The sequence below is a fragment of the Oncorhynchus tshawytscha genome, linkage group LG06, assembly GCF_018296145.1.
Source record: "Oncorhynchus tshawytscha isolate Ot180627B linkage group LG06, Otsh_v2.0, whole genome shotgun sequence".
Lineage (NCBI taxonomy): Eukaryota > Metazoa > Chordata > Actinopteri > Salmoniformes > Salmonidae > Oncorhynchus > Oncorhynchus tshawytscha.
The window spans coordinates 52,874,049-52,892,500 of record NC_056434.1 but is presented as its reverse complement, the minus strand read 5'-3'; the positions used below and the strand labels follow the sequence as shown (position 1 = coordinate 52,892,500).

The following is an 18,452-nucleotide window of genomic DNA, read 5'->3' as shown; positions in this document are numbered from 1 at the left end:
ATGTCAGACATCCCTACCCAATGCTCTGTTGCTGATGACTGAGATGAATACAGGAGCAGGACAAGACACCCTTTTGACTGATGACTGACATAAGGGCATGTACGTGATAGGCCTTTCTGGCATATATGATTATGATAGTCATAATTTTTTTTTTTTACCTTTTATTTTACTAGGCAAGTCAGTTAAGAACAAATTCTTTATTTTCAATGACGGCCTAAGAACAGTGGGTTAACTGCCTGTTCAGGGGCAGAACGACAGATTTGTACCTTGTCAGCTCGGGGACTCAAACTTGCAACTTTTCGGTTACTAGTCCAACGCTCTAACCACTAGGCTACCCTGCCGCCCCATAATGCTTCTTCACAGGGTCATAAAGAGTATTTTCTTAGTCCGATTAAAGTGACACAGGATTGGCATAATGCTTCATTACAGTGTCATAAAGTGCACTTTCTGCAATTTTTTAAAAATATGACAGACAAAAAAAAAAGGAAGCTTCTTGGCAGGGAAAAAACAAACATTCTGATGTAGGTGTCATAACCAGCCATATAATAACACAATATATGTCACAACAGGTGTAACTAGATGGGTCATGACAGTATTATGACCATGTTATTACATGTTATGTCAGCTTTTATGACATATGACATGTATATGACCATGTCATAACGTGTTATGATGCTGGGTGTCAAGTAAAGTGTTATCCTGGTTGTTCACATCTTCTTCATAGTGCATCTCCCTTAGTCTTTTTTCCCTTTCTGGATTTCATAGGTTTTTTCCCTCAATGTCAGTGGTGCTATTTCCAAACAACGTGACCAGCTGATCTTCGTAATTTGCAATGTTTCTCTTCATGATGTCCATGCAGGGGCCCAGCAACCTCTCAAATGCCTGGACATCCATAACTGGTAAACACAAGAGGAGAGGTGTCAGACACAGGAAGGGATAACTCTAAACAGATTACTTATATCCATTGTAGGTCCTGATCTGACAAAGATCCACATTGACAAAGAATAAGAACAGCCCATGATTGTGTTTGGAAACGTTATTAGCCCTTAAATCAGAGTAAAGGCAGTATACCTAAACATTTAACACTTCCCACAGCAAAAGCTGAAGCAGCTCTGGGTTTGTTCGTGACCAAAGCCAGTTCTCCAAAGTACTGCCCCCTTGAGCACGTGGCTATATCGACCTCCTCATCCTCTTGGTCTTTTTTCGTCTAGAGAGAATACATAAGAGAGTAACATAAACAACATAATATCCCACAAATGGCCTCCTGAGTGGCGCAGTGCTAGAAGCGTCACTACAGACCCGGGTTCGATCCTGGGCTGTATCACAACCGGCCGTGATCGGGAGTTCCATTGGGCGGCGCACAATTGGCCCAGCATTGTCTGGGTTAGGGGAGGGTTTGGCCGGGGGGGGGTTTACTTGGCTTATCTCACTCTAGCGACTCCTTGTGCGGGCCGGGCACCTGCAGGCTGACCTCGGTCATCAGTTGAACGGTGTTTCCCCGACACATTGGTGCGGCTGGCTTCAGGGTTAAGCAGGCAGGTGTTAAGAAGCGCGGTTTGGTGGGTCATGTTTCGGAGGATGCATGACTCGACCTTCACCTCACGAGCCTGTTGGGGAGCTGCAACGATGAGACACGGTCGAAATTGGGGAGAAAAAGGGGGTAAAATCCCCCACAAAAAAAAGTATTTAAATATCACACAAATCCATCTTAACTAAATGTCTATGTATGACACATTCAAATCTGTAATATCTTAGACACAAACTTACCCTGCTTCTTTTCATGGTGATTCTAACTTGACCAGATTCAACTATATAAAAACAATCTGCTAGATCACCCTGCAAAAGAACATACATTACAGTATTTCAAATAAACAATATATTAGAATTAAAGAAATAATTGCAAGAAGTACAATTACCTGGCATGATCATATAGAATAGAATAGAAGAGAAGATGGAGAAAACAATACCTGAGAGATGATCTGTTCTTCATCGCTGAATGGTTTAGAAGACAGCACGTCCACTACTTTCATTCTCTCTGAAAGCTGGTGATAACAGGGAAGGCAAACTTGGTTAAGACTGGTTTGCAGGGATGAGTTTGTTCTATACTTTAAAATACACATCATCTGAAAGCTGGGGAAAACAGGCCACACACTAATTGGATTGCAGGGACGTGTTTGTACTAATGTGAGAAAGAAAATGCACTTTGCGTTTACAAAAACATTCTACTGATAAAGACAGAAACACATATCTATACCTCTAGTGATGTAAGGAATGGAAGTGATTCAATGAACTCCTCATAAAGTCTCCTCTTCAACGCGTTGTTCTTTACAATGATCCTCCTGAATGTCAGACGATCCTGAAAATAGACAGTTGTCAGTATATCTCTAATCATTTATAATGGTAGGATGAAAAACAACAAGTCATGTCGATGTCTGGCAATGGTGAATGATATAGTCAAGACAAACAGTCCACAATTTGGGATTGTTTTGTTCAGTGCAGTACTATTTCCACTCCTATGATTCATTTTTCCTTTTAGTCACTGTGTCCAACATAACATTTTCCAGCAGAGGGAGCTGCATCTCTAACCAATGTCAAGATTTTCCCCAAAAAGTTGTAGAAGTGTCCTATTATTATATCAAGCTATTATCATTGATTGGTTTATCCGGATCCCCATTAGCTTTTACCGAAGCAGCAGCTATTCTTTCTGGGGTCCACACCAAAACATAAAACACGACAAATAACAAAACACCGATACACTCATAGACAAGAACAGTCTGAGGGCGGCAGGGTAGCCTAGTGATTAGAGTGTTGGACTAGTAACCGAAAGGTTGCAAGTTCAAATCCCCGAGCTGACAAGGTACAAATCTGTCGTTCTGCCCCTGAACAGGCAGTTAACCCACTGTTCCTAGGCTGTCATTGAAAATAAGAATTTGTTCTTAACTGACTTGCCTAGTTAAATAAAGGTAAACATAAAGCTATAATACAACAATATACAAACAATACAGCTAAATAATAATGTATTGTGTTAGAGTGTTATAATGTGTGGGTGGCAGGTAGCCTAGCAGTTAAGAGCGTTGTGCCAGTAACTGAAAGATTGCTGACTTGAATCCCTGAGCCAACTAGGTGAAAAATCTGTCAATGTGCACTTGAGCAAGGCCCAAGTCGCTCTGGATAAGAGAGTAAGCTAAATGACTAAAATGTTTGTGTGTGTCATTTCACAGTCCCTATTATGCCATGAGATGTTGTTTTATACATTTTTTTATGGTAATTTTGCTGTTTGGTTGAGTAATTGGAGATAGCTCTGTATAATACTGTGGTGGGTGATTCTTAAACCAGTTTTAATCATGGCGGTAACAAAGTGATTTAGAAAGCCATGATGCATCTGCAACAATCAGCTATCATTCTGAAGACTAAGATGCTTAGTTAATGGCACAGTGTTTCAATTTAAATATATTTAACATTTGTGTCTGAATTTTGTACATTTTCACCCCAAATTCTCATTAACGAAATGCGTCCGGATTAAATTCTCTGGTCATTTGATGCAATTTTACTTTAGAAAAACCTAACTTATTTGAATAAAACACAAAATATGTTGCTATAGTTTGTCCATAAATCATAAATGTTTTATACTAGTTGAAGTTTACATTAAACTATAATATTTATTACATAAAAACATAATATCTTTCTCATTACCGTAACATGTTTTTTGATTTGCTGTAAAAACACTAATACATTTTTTTATAGAGTTGTATTCACCCATGATGGATCATCTAGAAGAGTTGTCCTTAGATGAGCACGTTCATTTAATTTCTTCACTTATATGCGGGAATGAGGATCTTATTCTCAAACACCCTCTTTACGACACTTGACCTTCTCATTACCGAAATGATTAAAGAGCTCAAATTGGGAAAAACTTAAGAGAACCATTACCGTACCAAAATGGAGGCATGAATGGGCCTCAGTGACGTGTTCAATTGTTCGCTGACTCGTGATGGCTGTTTCCGATTACTTGCAGATTGAGCTAAATCCCTTCTCATTACCATATAATTTTTTGTCTGTTTCGGTAATGAGAACCTTAATTTCGGTTACGATAATAAGCTAATTCTAATGTATAGTCAATGGTTGTACTGTGCTGATAACTTAGATTTTTTTACCAGGACCACTGCTTACACCTATTGTATAGATTTTTTTGTAAAACATCAGTTATTTGATTAAGTAGAAGATGTCAAAAAAATATGCGTGTATAAACCCCATTTAAATGACTTAAAGCCACAATCTGGAGTTTGTTTCAGCAAAGAGCAACACCCCCACTTAAGGGAGGATATCCCCTATTTTTACATGTGTACCTGTTTGTTTTAGCATTTACCTGTACTGTTGTTTGATATCCCACATATTTCGAATATTTATAAGCATATCGTGTTATTCTATTTGCATATTGGATGCCATTAAATTTATAAATAGATCTAAAATACCTTAGAACAACACATATCCATGTCTTAATACACCAATGTTACCTGTAAAGACCTTGGAGAAATGTAAAAAATTAATTTAAAAAGTAGCCTTTTAACTTTTGAAAATACATACACATAATTACAGTATTTATACTTATGCTAAAATAAGGGGTATTTTAGTAAATTGCATTAAGATCAGTGATTTTAGTATTATACAAGTCATTTGAGATGAACAAATAACACAGTTTGATGTATTGGGTTACTGAATCTCTAATAGAGCCCAGGACAGTTTTTCAATGGCAATCTATGCAACACTCATTACCAAAACAGGCATTTTCATCTACGAAAGCTGCTTTTCATTACCGTAATGCACCGATATTTAGGAAATATTCAGAAAAATAAAATGTATACTTTAGTAATTTTGACTTAATCTGATAGTGTGGCTTTTGTTCTTTATGTGTACATAAACATAACATGAATACACAAGTAAGTAGTAAAAACTAGATTCAGAAAAGGTTATGTGTTGCTGTAATGAGAGAAATTACAACATAAATGTGTAGAATTAAATTTGTAATATATTTGTTTGCAGTGTTGTGCTTAACTCAGGCCTTTTCAATCAGTGAGAAATGTAAAATAAAATGTATTCAAATTATGTTTATATCTTTTGGACTTGGGCCAAAATTCTTGCATGGGTAGTTTTGGAAATTGTGGTAAAATGCATAATATCTGATCAATAAACATAACAATAATTATTAATTAAATAGCTAAAGATTCTAATCTTAGTAATCCAAGAGGAATTATGGTTGAATATGTGTTTATTTTTTAAAACTATTATTTTGTCAAGTGCCAGTTTCTTGAGAATCACCCATGTGTTCCCGTGAATTCATGTTGTACTTGGGGACTGTGAAGAGACCCCTGGTGGCATGTCTTGTGGGGTGTGTCTGAGCTGAATGTTATTTAATTATGCAGACAATCTGGAATTTTCATCACAGTAATATTTCTCATAAAAACTAAAAGAAGATAATCTCTTTTCAAACCTCAACCGAGAAAGACTGACATGCATGTTGTTGTTGATAGTTCTGTATGCAGCAAGGCATGCTGCTCTGCTTGAGCCAGATGCAGCTTTGCTTGGTATTTTATGTTGCTGCTCTTCACCATTTTACTGGACAGTAATCAATATTGGTCAAGACCAGAGCCTGAACAACTAGTACAGTTGATTTTTGTGTAAAAAAAACGCAGAACATCTTTTTATAGACATGCCCCTCCACATCTTCACAACTAATTTGTCAATATGACTTGACCATGATAATTGACCATCCAACGTTATACCTAGGAGTATAGCTTCCTCAACTTGCTCAATGGTCACACCCTTTATGTATAACTCCAGTTGAGGTTTACATCTTAGAGAATGTTTTTAACCAAATACAATGCTATTATGAATTACCCATTCTAATTTTCCCAAGTACTCAACGCCATGGTCGGGTAGCATTTGGGGTTTATCACCTGTACAAGGACTTAAGTGCTGCTAATGTACAGAGTGTAATCCTTACAGCTCAGAGAGGAAAGATTCTTGGAAGCTCTTTGTACAAAACATGGCTTTTCCCTCACTGAGCTTTCTCAGATATTTATCGATAGCTTAATACATACAGTGCATTCGGTAAGTATTCAGACCACTTGACTTTTTCCACATTTTGTTACATTACAACCTTATTCTAAAATTGATCAAATTATTTTTTCCCTAATCAATCTACACAGAATACCCCATAATGACAAAGCAAAAACAGGTTTTTAGACATTTGTGCAACTGTTTAAACAAATATGTATGTTATGTATCTTATTTACATAAGTATTCAGACCCTTTGCTGTGAGACTCGAAATTGAGCTCAGGTGCATCCTGTATCCATTGATCATCGTTGAGATGTTTCTAGAACTTGATTGGAGTCCACATGTGGTAACTAAATTGATTGGACATGATTTGGAAAGGCACACACCTACAGTTTCTATATAAGGTCTTACTGTTGACAGTGCATGTCAGAGCAAAAACCAAGCCATGAGTTCGAAGGAATTGTCTGTAGAGTTCCGAAACAGGTTTGTGTCGAGGCACAGATCTGGGGAAGGATACCAAAAAATGTCTGCAGCATTGAAGGTCCCCAAGAACACAGTGGCCTCCATCACTCTTAAATGGAAGAAGTTAGGTACCACCAATACTCTTCCTAGAGCTGGCTGGCCACCCGGCCATACTGAGCAATCGGGGGAGAAGGGCATTGGTCTGCGAGGTGACCAAGATCCCAATTGTCACTCTGACAGAGCTTCAGAGTTCCTCTGTGGAGATGGGAGAACCTTCCAGTAGGACAACCATCTCTGCAGCACTCTACTAATCAGGTCTTTCACTGAGGAAAGGGGGATACCTAGTCAGTTGTAGAACTCAATGCCTTCAGCTGAAATGTGTATTCCGCATATGCCTTAATCGACATCCACGTCTTCGGCACCCGGGGAACAGTGGGTTAACTGCCTTGCTCAGGAGTGGCCAGACTCTTCAGTGAAAGGCACATGACAGCCCACTTGGAGTCAAAAGTCACCTAAAGACTCAGACCATGCAAAACAAGATTCTCTGGTCTGATGAAACCAAGATTGAATTCTGGTCTGAATGCCAAGCGTCACGTCTGGAGGAAACCTGGCACCATCCCTATGGTGGAGGCAACATCATGCTGTGTGGATGTTTTTCAACGGCAGGGACTGGGAGACTAGTCAGGGTTGAAAGAAAAATGAACAGAGAAAAGTACAGAGATCCTTGATGAAAACCTGCTCCAGAGCGCTCAGAACCTCAGACTGGGGTGAAGGTTCACCTTCCAACAGGACAATGACCCTAAGCACGCCGCCAAGACAACGCAGGAGTGGCCCAGCCAGATCCCGGACATGAACCCAATCAAACATCTCTGGAGAGACCTGAAAATAGCCATGCAGCGACACTCCCCATCCAACCTAACAGAGCTTGAGAGGATTTGCAGAGAAGAATGGAAGTTCGAACAATTACAGGAGTGCCAAGCCTGTAACGTAATAACCAAGAAGATTTGAGGCTGTAATCACTGCCAAAGGTGCTTCAACAAAGTACTGAGTAAAGGCTCTGAATACATTTGTAAATGGATTATTTCAGTTGTTTATTTTTATTTCTAAAAAACAGTTTTTGCTTTGTCATTATGGGTATTGTGTGTAGATTGATGAGGGAAACAAACATTTAATCCATTTTAGAATAAGGCGTAACGTAACAAAATGTGGAAAAAGTCAAGGGGTCTGAATACTTTGCACCACCTTACAGGCATTTTGTCCATGTGATTGATGCAAAATTGACGACTGAGCCATGCTGACAATGACCGTTTCCCAGAAAACTGCCAGACAACTGCTACCGTATCATACAATATGTACTGTACAGTACTGTCGGTTACTGCATGTACTATGAGGAACAGTTTAGGGGGCAGAAAATAATTCACTCACCAGGCACCAGAGAGCTCCGGGTGAGGTGGCTATGATGGTAGCAGCCCTGGGGGTGTTGTACATCAGGGCCAGCTCTCCAAAGCTCCCCCGGTTATCATAGGCTCCCACAGTCTTCTCAATGCCATCAACCCTCATGCAGATATCAAATATCCCTCTGAGAGAGGGGGGAGAGAGGACGAGATTTAGAGAGAACAATTTGGATCATATAATAGTCCTTTCAAGACAAATACAGTGATTAACTGAAATTAAACTATTGCCAAATATACTATGATGTATGGGAGGAACATATGGGGAGTAACCCCGAAAGGTTGTCAGTCCAACAGTTTAACCATTACGCCAAGAAGTCCAAACCTCTTGATGAGGTTGTTAGGTGTTAAGGTTACTATAGTATGTCAGGGTTTACCTTTCTATGACATAGAAGTTATCCCCATCGTCATCTTGATCTATGATGTGCTCTCCTACCTCAAAGAACTTCTCAAACATGGCATCAAGTACTTGGGAAAATTGTTCCTGTGGTGTGAGATAACAAACAATAAATAAAAATACAGACTGAAACAAAGACCTGAGGAGTATATCAAACTAGTAGTCTATTCAAATAGAAAACATTGTAGGCCCTAGGCTACACATTACTCATTACACATTGCACAGCATCATACATGCAGTACGTAGGATACATGAATATTTCAACTTGATTCCTCGCTACATGTTGTTACAGTACTTAAACATAATTGGCAAAACAATCCCACAGTGCATCGGGCCATGGCACAAAGCTACTGGCCCCAGGCTACACTCTGTTCTCTTTTCTGTGTATAGCGTGTGTGCGTGTGAAATGAACCATAGCAGATAGTGAATGGAGGGAAAGGGAGACCCACTACAGTACGATGAGGGACTAAAAATATAACATTCTTCATCTTACCGGGTCCAGGTTTTTAAACAGGAGGATATCTCTGCAGGCCTCCTGTAGTCTTTGCCTCTGCTCGTCTGTTTTAGGGTGGGTCACCTGGGAAAGCTATTGTTATATGGAAAGTTATTGACAAAGATATTTTAAAACAACACATCTTTTGTCCTTCACATCCAATTATCTGTATACTCCACACACTAATACCAATACTCATCTAGTACAACATCCTTTAGAAAACATAGCTGACATTTAGCTTGTCATCATTTTTTATCTCCAGAGTTCATTTATTCAACAGTTCCTCTGTAGTCTCTGTAATAGTTTCATGTATAGTACCAATTTTTGAAATGCAGGGCCATCTTACCCTCTGCTCTTTGTCCTCCTCGTCTTCATCAGGGTTGAATGCCTCGGCACACACTGTATGATAGAAGAGGTTATTGAAAGTTACTGCAAGACATTCACATTCACTGAAAATACAATATGCTGACCAGAAACACACATTCTGTTGAAGACATATGTTGCTTGTCAGAAAAGGTTAACAAAAAAATCTAAGAAATGTAGAAATACAAGATTGTGCACAGAAAGGTGTCACTGTATTTAATCCATTACTGATCCTATAAGCAACTGTGTTATTCATGGTGGATTTAGAGCCTTTGTGTAAAATGATTTTATTAAACGCAACCTTGTTTTTATTTTTTAAATTTTACCTTTATTTTACTAGGCAAGTCAGTTAAGAGCAAATTCTTATTTTCAATGACGGCCTAGGAACAGTGGGTTAACTGCCTGTTTTAAAGTATTGGGCCTATAACGAACTTCATCAAGATGTACGTTGTCTGTGTAAGAGATTCATTAAAGATAATACGAGGTCCATGTTCCAACAAAGGAATATATTGTAAAAATACGTGGATATCCATGACATCTCTGAGAGATTTAGTAATCCTAATAAAGTATCACTTTTTAAACAGATCAGAGAGATATAAAGTGAGTTAACACAACCAGAATCGAGCCAGAGTTCAGACCCTACTTGTGACTAACATAAAGAACATACTGTATTTATTATGGGGTGATAATACCTTCATTTTACACTTGAAGTTGACACAATAAAGACTTTTTGATTGAAGATGCCATAGACCTTTTTCAGAGTTTTTCACAGTTCAGCTTCTCTAATACCACACAAAAACAAAGGCACTGAGCCCAAACCTCCCCTTAAGACTTTAAAGATTGGTGGCCAGGGGGCCTCTCTTTTCACCTTTCTTCTGGCATGAGTGCCCAACAGCTAGCCTGGTCAACCAGACTGAGTGCTACGATCATTGGTGAGCTTAGTGGTCAGTATCGTTGACCGGCCTAGCCAATCAGCTCCTAGATGCCTCCAGCCAACCATCCTCTTACTAACTATCCAGATAACAGCACAGTCACTCCTCTGTCTGTCCGTCTTCATCAATAACCTCAACTTCCCACACAACAGACTAGGATGGATCCTCATATCAACACGGTCCTGCTGCCGCAAGTTTCAACTCACATCATTTTGTGATTGACTTCCTTCCTGGGGTTTGTTAAAGGAAGATTGAGATGACGGTGATAATTCATCTCTATTGTAAACGAGGCTGGGTAAAATGAAACACAGTGGAGGAAGAGATCGGATTAATGGCCTCTGAGTGTTAATACCTACCAGTTACATTATCCAGGGGATTTTCATATCCACAACGACCGGAGACTTTACCTGTCCTACATACTCATTCTTACTCTAATGTTAAACAAAATCAAAAGAATATGACAGAATAGAACTAAAAACATTCTGTGATCTTTACTACAGAGTGGACCTAAAAAAGACTGGAGCCTGACTACCTGTGTAACTTCAGAAAGTATCCTTGAGTAAGAGACATCTCTGTTTTGTAAGTAGACTGCTGACTAAACGAACAGTCCAGACAGAGAAGTACCGTACTGTCGAAAATTGAAGATTCCTGGTAAAGCAAGTAAATTATTGAAATGGTGGTGTGTTGTTATAAGAACATACACTACAGTGCTGCTGACTAAATTACTGCTGATTTCAGGCTCTCTGGGACTGGGTATTTCACGGTTGAAAAGTTCAAATAGACTACAGCAGAAGCATATCCCTACAGTGGTTTGTCCTTTAAAAGTTGCAGCGTACTGCGCCACAGCTTACTTGGTGCCACAGAATTCTATGGCACGTTATTTAAGTGCCAGACACTAGTACCATTAATGCTAGTTAGTGCTAGTTTGACCACCAGAGTGCATCTTTGAGAAGCATTTGATAGCCTTCAATAAAGGCTATACTAGAGAATTTAAAACATTTTTTTGTAAGAACATAGTATATGGGAATGATTTTAAGACATTTTTCTTAATTAATTTGATTAACATTATGGTGTTTCTATTCCAAGAAAAAAAAAACGCTCTGGAATGGAAAATATGACGCTGTACAACGTGACGGTCGGGAGTAGGCTACAGTACTTGGCTATTTTTTTTGTGTTGTGTAGGCACGTGGGAGACCGGGGTTCAATTCCCTGACTGTCCTTGTAAATAAGATTTTTTTCTTAACTGACTTGCCTACTTAAATAAAGGTTACACTAAGAGCATACCATTTCTACACCCTAATTGTATAATTGTATTCTACCCAATACCCAAATGGAGATCAGTGAAAATAAAAATCACATTGATTTATCAAGACCAGTCCCCATGCTTGTCTCAGAGCAGCGCGAAATGGTGCTAAAATAGTTGTAGGCTATTGCTTTAAATCCTATTGCTTCTATCTTCAATATGCTCTTTAAATAAATAAGGCATACATCACTTTTAACAGCACATTACTCAACACTAGTGAGACTCATGTTGCCTACGGTTGGCCTACAGTATATTGAAAAATATGACGTGACTCTCCGCCGATAATTACATATAGAGGATTGGAGGATTCCAAATTAAAACCAAAAGCCACCTCATGGGTCTCCCGGTGGCGGCCGGCACTTGTATCGAACCTGCATCTGTAGCAATGCATTTTGCACTGTGGGTGCCCCCATCCACTCTGGAGACCCCATCCACAAAGTATCAAAATACAGAGAGGTGTTGGTAAAGGTCTATCATCCTGCTAATAGCCCATAATGGGCTATTATACAGTGGGGCAAAAAAGTATTTAGTCAGCCACCAATTGTGCAAGTTCTCCCACTTAAAAAGATGATAGAGGCCTGTAATTTTCATCATAGGTACACTTCAAGTATGACAGACAAAATGAGAGAAAAAATCCAGAAAATCACATTGTAGGATTTTTTATGAATTTATTTGCAAATTATGGTGGAAAATAAGTATTTGGTCAATAACAAAAGTTGATCTCAATACTTTGTTATATACCCTTTGTTGGCAATGACAGAGGTCAAACGTTTTCTGTAAGTCTTCACAAGGTTTTCACACTCTGTTGCTGGTATTTTGGCGAGTCACTCAGCTTTTTGTAGGTGCAGGGCTATATGACTGTGCCATACAACTTGATAATTTTTCACGATATTTTGGAGGTTATTTTGTTTTCAAAAAACGAAAGAGAGCAACTGTAATCTGAATAAAGGCCAAAACATTTATTTATGTTTTTAGATGTAATAGATAATACTTTTCACTGTATTATTTGTTTTGTCTTTTCTGGTGGATTAAACTGAAAGTGCAACCAATCACGGCCGGTTGTGATACAGCCAAACTAACATAGAAATACATTTGAAGATATAATTATCCAGCTACCCTCCTTCTAGGCAAGTCTATTGTCCATCTACCTGCTAATAGCCATAATGACGGTGTACAACGTGACCGTGTGTGTTTCGAAGAGTATTATCCAGTAAGCAACAATTTGTTTACCTTCATTAGACAACTTTGTTCCAATATTTCTGTAATTCAGTGATATTTACTCCCATAGTAATTCATTATGGATCCATAACTAAATAAATATCTGCATTTTGAAAGTATTTTTATCATCATTTCATTAACATAAGCATAAAGGTGTTGATGAAGAAATACTGTACTTCTGTTTTGAGTAAGAAATGAAATACTTCAGAGTACTTGTGCATCGAATACATTGCAGGTAGGGGGATGTTCACACCTAAACACCTTGAAGCTTACAGGGCTAAGTGCCACAAACAAAGTTAACTACCCACACTGAAAGGACGGAAAAAGTATGATTCCTAATCAGAGACAACGATAGACAGCTGTCCCTGATTGAGAACCATACCCGGCCAAATCATAGAAATAAAGAAACCTAGAAAACAAAAAATAGAATGCCCACCCCACATCACACCCTGACCTAACCAAATAGAGAAATAAAACGGCTTTCTAAGGTCAGGGCGTGACATATCCCCTGTGTATTTCTACCTGTGTTCTCTGTTTGTCTGTTGCCAGTTCGTCTTCTTTTTTCAAGTCAACCAGCATTTTGTGTCTCAGCTCCTGCTTTTTTCAGTCTCTCTTTTCTCGCCCTCCTGCTTTTGACCCTTGCCTGTCCTGACTCCGAGCACGCCTGCCTGCCCAACCCTAAGCCTGCCTGCCAACCGGTACCGTTGCCCCACCTCTGGTTTACTGCCTGCCTTGAACTGTCTATTGCCTGCCCCTGTTGGAATATTAAACTATTGTTTATTCGACATGGTCTGCACCTGGGTCTTACCTTCACACCTGACAGTTTACCTTCATTAGACAACTTTGTTCCAATATTTCTGTAACTCAGTGATATTTATTCCCATAGTATTACTTTATGGAGCCAGAACTAAATAAACATAGAATTTTGAAAGAGTATTTTCATAATTATTTTATTAACGAAAGCATTAAGATGCCATTATTAGTGACATTGTTTTAGTTTGAAAGTGCAGACTGGCACTAAGAACAGCGGGAACGTCTCCCTAGTCAGCTCCATTATTAGTGCAACGCCCCTTAAAGTGTTGCTCTGTGCCACCCAGTGTGGTGGGGTGGCGGTCCACCCCCCCCTCCCTCCCCCTCCCTTCCCCATGGGCTAGGTCTGTCTTCTGTGCGCAGCTCTTCGGCCCATCCAGTGCCCCCTGCCCTCGTGTCTTGAACCTTGTGTGCTTTCAGTGGATACAGCTTGAGAACTGCAAGGCAATCCCATTGTGCGCCACTCGGGTGCCATGACCAATATGACCCATATACACTGCTCAAAGAAATTAAGGGAACACTAAAATAACACATCCTAGATCTGAATGAATGAAATATTCTTAATAAATACTTTTTTCTTTACATAGTTGAATGTGCTGACAACAAAATCACACAAAAATGATCAATGGAAATCAAATTTATCAACCCATGGAGGTCTGGATTTGGAGTCACACTCAAAATTAAAGTGGAAAATCACACTACAGGCTGATCCAACTTTGATGTAATGTCCTTAAAACAAGTCCAAATGAGGCTCAATAGTGTGTGTGGCCTCCACGTGCCTGCATGACCTCCCTACAATGGCTGGGCATACTCCTGACCTGGACTAAAGCATCCGCCAACTCCTGGACAGTCTGTGGTGCAACGTGGCGTTGGTGGATGGAGCGAGACATGATGTCCCAGATGTGCCCAATTGGATTCAGGTCTGGGGAACGGGCGGGCCAGTCCATAGCATCAATGCCTTCCTCTTGCAGGAACTGCTGACACACTCCAGCCACATGTCTAGCATTGTCTTGCATTAGGAGGAACCCAGGGCCAACCGCACCAGCATATGGTCTCACAAGGGGTCTGAGGATCTCATCTCGGTACCTAATGGCAGTCAGGCTACCTCTGGCGAGCACATGGAGGGCTGTGCGGCCCCCCAAAGAAATGCCACCCCACACCATGACTGACCCACTGCCAAACCGGTCATGCTGGAGGATGTTGCAGGCAGCAGAACGTTCTCCACGGTGTCTCCAGACTCTATCACGTCTGTCACATGTGCTCAGTGTGAACCTGCTTTCAGAGCACAGGGCGCCAGTGGCGAATTTGCCAATCTTGGTGTTCTCTGGCAAATGCCAAACGTCCTGCACGGTGTTGGGCTGTAAGCACAACCCCCAGCTGTGGACGTCGGGCCCTCATACCACCCTCATGGAGTCTGTTTCTGACCGTTTGAGCAGACACATGCACATTTGTGGCTTGCTGGAGGTCATTTTGCAGGGCTCTGGCAGTGCTCCTCCTGCTCCTCCTTGCACGAAGGCGGAGGAAGCGGTCCTGCTGCTGGGTTGTTGCCCTCCTACGGCCTCCTCCACGTCTCCTGATGTACTGGCCTGTCTCCTGGTAGCGCCTCCATGCTCTGGACACTACGCTGACAGACACAGCAACCTGAGCCACTTGTGTGGGTTGGAGACTCCGTCTCATGCTACCACTAGAGTGAAAGCACCGCCAGCATTCTAAAGTGACCAAAACATCAGCCAGGAAGCATAGGAACTGAGAAGTGGTCTGTGGTTATCACCTGCAGAACCACTCCTTTATTGGGGGTGTCTTGCTAATTGCCTATAATTTACACCTGTTGTCTATTCCATTTGCACAACAGCATATGAAATTTATTGTCAATCAGTGTTGCTTCCTAAGTGGACAGTTTGATTTCACAGAAGTGTGATTGACTTGGTGTTACATTGTGTTGTTTAAGTGTTCCCTTTATTTTTTTGAGCAGTGTATACTGTCCTGCTAATAACTGTGTTAATAATATATCTGTGAGAATATCCAAGGGGATTTTACATCATTCTAAATTAATAACAATAATAATCGCTTTGTTAAAAAAGATATATATATATATATATATATATATATATATATTTTGGAGATTATTTTGTTTTCAAATAAAGTAAAATGAGTGAGAAAAAGGCCAATCTTGAACATGGGGTGAGACATTGTTACTAATTTGTAAATAAAGCCTGTTTGTTATTTATTTATGTTTTTAGAGGGAGAGAACCAAATACCTACAGTCATCTCATGGGTCTCCCAGTCGAGGCCAGCACGGGTATTGAACCAGCATCTGTTGCAACACAGCTTGCACTGCTACGCAGTGTCTTAGACCTTTGCGCCCCTCAGGCACTGTACAACGTGACCGGTCGGGAAAGGGCTACAATACTACAGTAAGAGCAAATAATCCTAACAAAATAAAATAATAAAAACCTTAGTGTAACAACAGTTTTAGTAAGTAATACTGAAGTCGTGCAGAATTATCAGTTTCTATTTAGGTTTATGTCACCCATTCATTGTCAGTTAGAGACACAGTAGGACCCAAAAGCATAATCAGTGCTCCAACTCCCCCTTGCGCTGGTCTGGAGCAATGAAGTGGTGACGCAGGGTACCGTACTAAATCACAATATTATCTCTAAGTCCCGCAGCATAATAACAAACCTTTAGTGGAGCCACCACTGTACTAATAATGTTCAGGCTTTTGTTCCACCCTAACACACCAGAAACAACAAAAATAACACACTCACCTGATGCTCTTCTAATAAATCGACTCATCACAGGAGCTGAAAAAAAGTGGAAAAGCAAGGTGATCATATAGGATTATATTGGAATCGGTTGTGGTGAAACTGCCATGTCAGTTTGCGATATTACAACAACAAATATCACTTCAAACAACGAACACTGTTTATTCCCTCAGACATCATTGCATATCATTGCACACGCGATAGAACAGCAGTGTGTCCTACGATTTTTGAAATTACTTTTCTGGAAGCTCATCTTCTCCTTTTCCAAAACAAAACAAAAACAATAACAAATGCGCCTGGGGCGACCAGTGGCACTGTTTCACCTTTTGCAGATCTCAGCTTTAAGGCCAAATCACGAAATATTGCAGTGATACCATACATGTTCTAATTTTTTAAATCAAAGCTGGCAACTAAATGACAGGTGAAAAGGACTCTTAACCTACTGTGGATTGTTATAACAATGTTGAACACAGATGTTACCTAATGCTGAATGCATATCCCCTCTTTTTGATAACTTCATCAATATTGCCCATGTGGAGCTAACATGGCAGCCATGGAATCAGTCATAATACCTTTGGTAGAAGCCTCAATGTCCAAACTCTCTATTATAAGCACCCTTTGCTAACCGAAAACTCCCAATAAGGAAGTGATGCTGAGTCCTTTGAAGTGTGTTTTGCTTCTCTGATCAAGAATCTGTCCAATGAAAATCTAACTGTTAAAAGTTCATATTCAATCAAATGTATCTATAAAACCTTTTTACATCAGCCGATGTACAGAAACCTAGCATAAAACCCCAATATTCTGTTAACTCATACACAAATAACTCATCCTATACTTTTATTTGCGGCCAAAGCATGAATTGGAGAGAAAAAAAACACTTCAAAAAGCCCACCTCAAACTTGTATCTTAAAACAGACTGTTTAAAAAATGCTTTATATTGCCTCATAGAGGATGGTGAGCTGGCCAATCAGCGGTCTACTCGCATTAATATTTTTAATGACCGGTATACGCCCACTATTCTATTGTTGGGGTACGCCTACATCATTCTAACACAGAAAAGCTGCATTTTAATAACACACTTAATTCACATTTTATGGAAGAAAAACCATTTCCCTCATATTGTAATTCATTATAGGTCAAATTTCATAGAAATCTGGAAACACTGGACAGTTACTTTAAATGAGAACAAAATGTAATCTTAGTGAACCACACCTACACTTGAAAAATACCAGCCTTGTCTCATAGACTAGACGTAACATAGTAAATGTAAATCCGGGACACTCAAATTAGTATGACGTTTGGTATGGTTCCTAAGACAGAAGGTTACTTTTGGAAAAAACGAAAGGAAAACGAAAGGAGGGTGGTCGGTCGCAGTGGATGGGAGATGTATAATGCGAATGTCTAGCAACCCAAAGGTTGCATGTTTGAATCTCATCATGGACAATTTTAGCTAATTAGCAACAGTCCAACGACTGACAAATTTTTAGCTACTTAGTATGTTAGCTAACCCTTCCCCTAACCCTTTAACCTTTTCACAAGTGAGTTCCACCCAGAGTGAGTTTTTTTATGCGCGTCATGTCAGAATGCACACACTGTTCCAAAATGTGATTTTTACGCAATCCGTGCGGCCTGCTAATTATCTATAGGCTATTAACTACTTGTCAAATTCAAATTATTTTCAAACAAGTTTTATTTACCTGCCATTTCCTGGTTGCAAAAATTCAAATAGTTTGCCTAATTTCAGTTTTTGTGACAAAACAAGAAAGTATAGTGTAGAGAATAATTGAACCATCTAAACCGCTGTGAAATAGTTTCCATAACCCAAAGAATGTGAAATGTCAAAATAATATTAGAGAGAATGATTTATTTCAGCTTTTACTTCTTTCATCACATTCCCAGTGGGTCAGAAGTTTACATACATTAAAATATTACTTTGTAGCATTGACTTTAAATTGTTTAATGTGGGTAAAAAAATATTCGGTAGCCTTCCAGAAGCTTCCCACGATATGTTGGGTGAATTTTGGCCCATTCCTCCTGACAGAGCTGTTGTAACTGAGTCAGGTTTGTAGGCCTCCTTGCTCGCATACGCTTTTTCAGTTTGGCCGACAAATGTTCTAATGGATTGAGGTCAGGGTTTTGTGATGGCCACTCCAATACCTTGACTTTGTTGTCCTTAAGCCATTTTGCCACAACTTTGGAAAT

At 39.7% G+C, this 18,452-nt stretch overlaps 1 protein-coding gene across 1 annotated transcript in view; it reads right to left on the bottom strand.

Annotated features, from left to right (window-relative positions):
- Nucleotides 1-507: 507 nt before the first annotated feature.
- Nucleotides 508-18,452, bottom strand: part of LOC112252721 (endoplasmin) — a 71,672-nt gene continuing 53,727 nt past the window's right edge. Inside the window, exons 18-27 of the mRNA XM_042323384.1 lie at nucleotides 16,254-16,289; nucleotides 9,206-9,258; nucleotides 8,860-8,952; nucleotides 8,347-8,453; nucleotides 7,944-8,097; nucleotides 2,255-2,356; nucleotides 1,968-2,042; nucleotides 1,768-1,836; nucleotides 1,072-1,207; nucleotides 508-896 (exon numbers count right to left, since the gene is read on the bottom strand). Coding sequence (XP_042179318.1) covers nucleotides 760-896; nucleotides 1,072-1,207; nucleotides 1,768-1,836; nucleotides 1,968-2,042; nucleotides 2,255-2,356; nucleotides 7,944-8,097; nucleotides 8,347-8,453; nucleotides 8,860-8,952; nucleotides 9,206-9,258; nucleotides 16,254-16,289 — 962 coding nt within the window. The 3' untranslated portion in view covers nucleotides 508-759. The remainder of the gene's footprint in view (nucleotides 897-1,071; nucleotides 1,208-1,767; nucleotides 1,837-1,967; nucleotides 2,043-2,254; nucleotides 2,357-7,943; nucleotides 8,098-8,346; nucleotides 8,454-8,859; nucleotides 8,953-9,205; nucleotides 9,259-16,253; nucleotides 16,290-18,452) is intronic.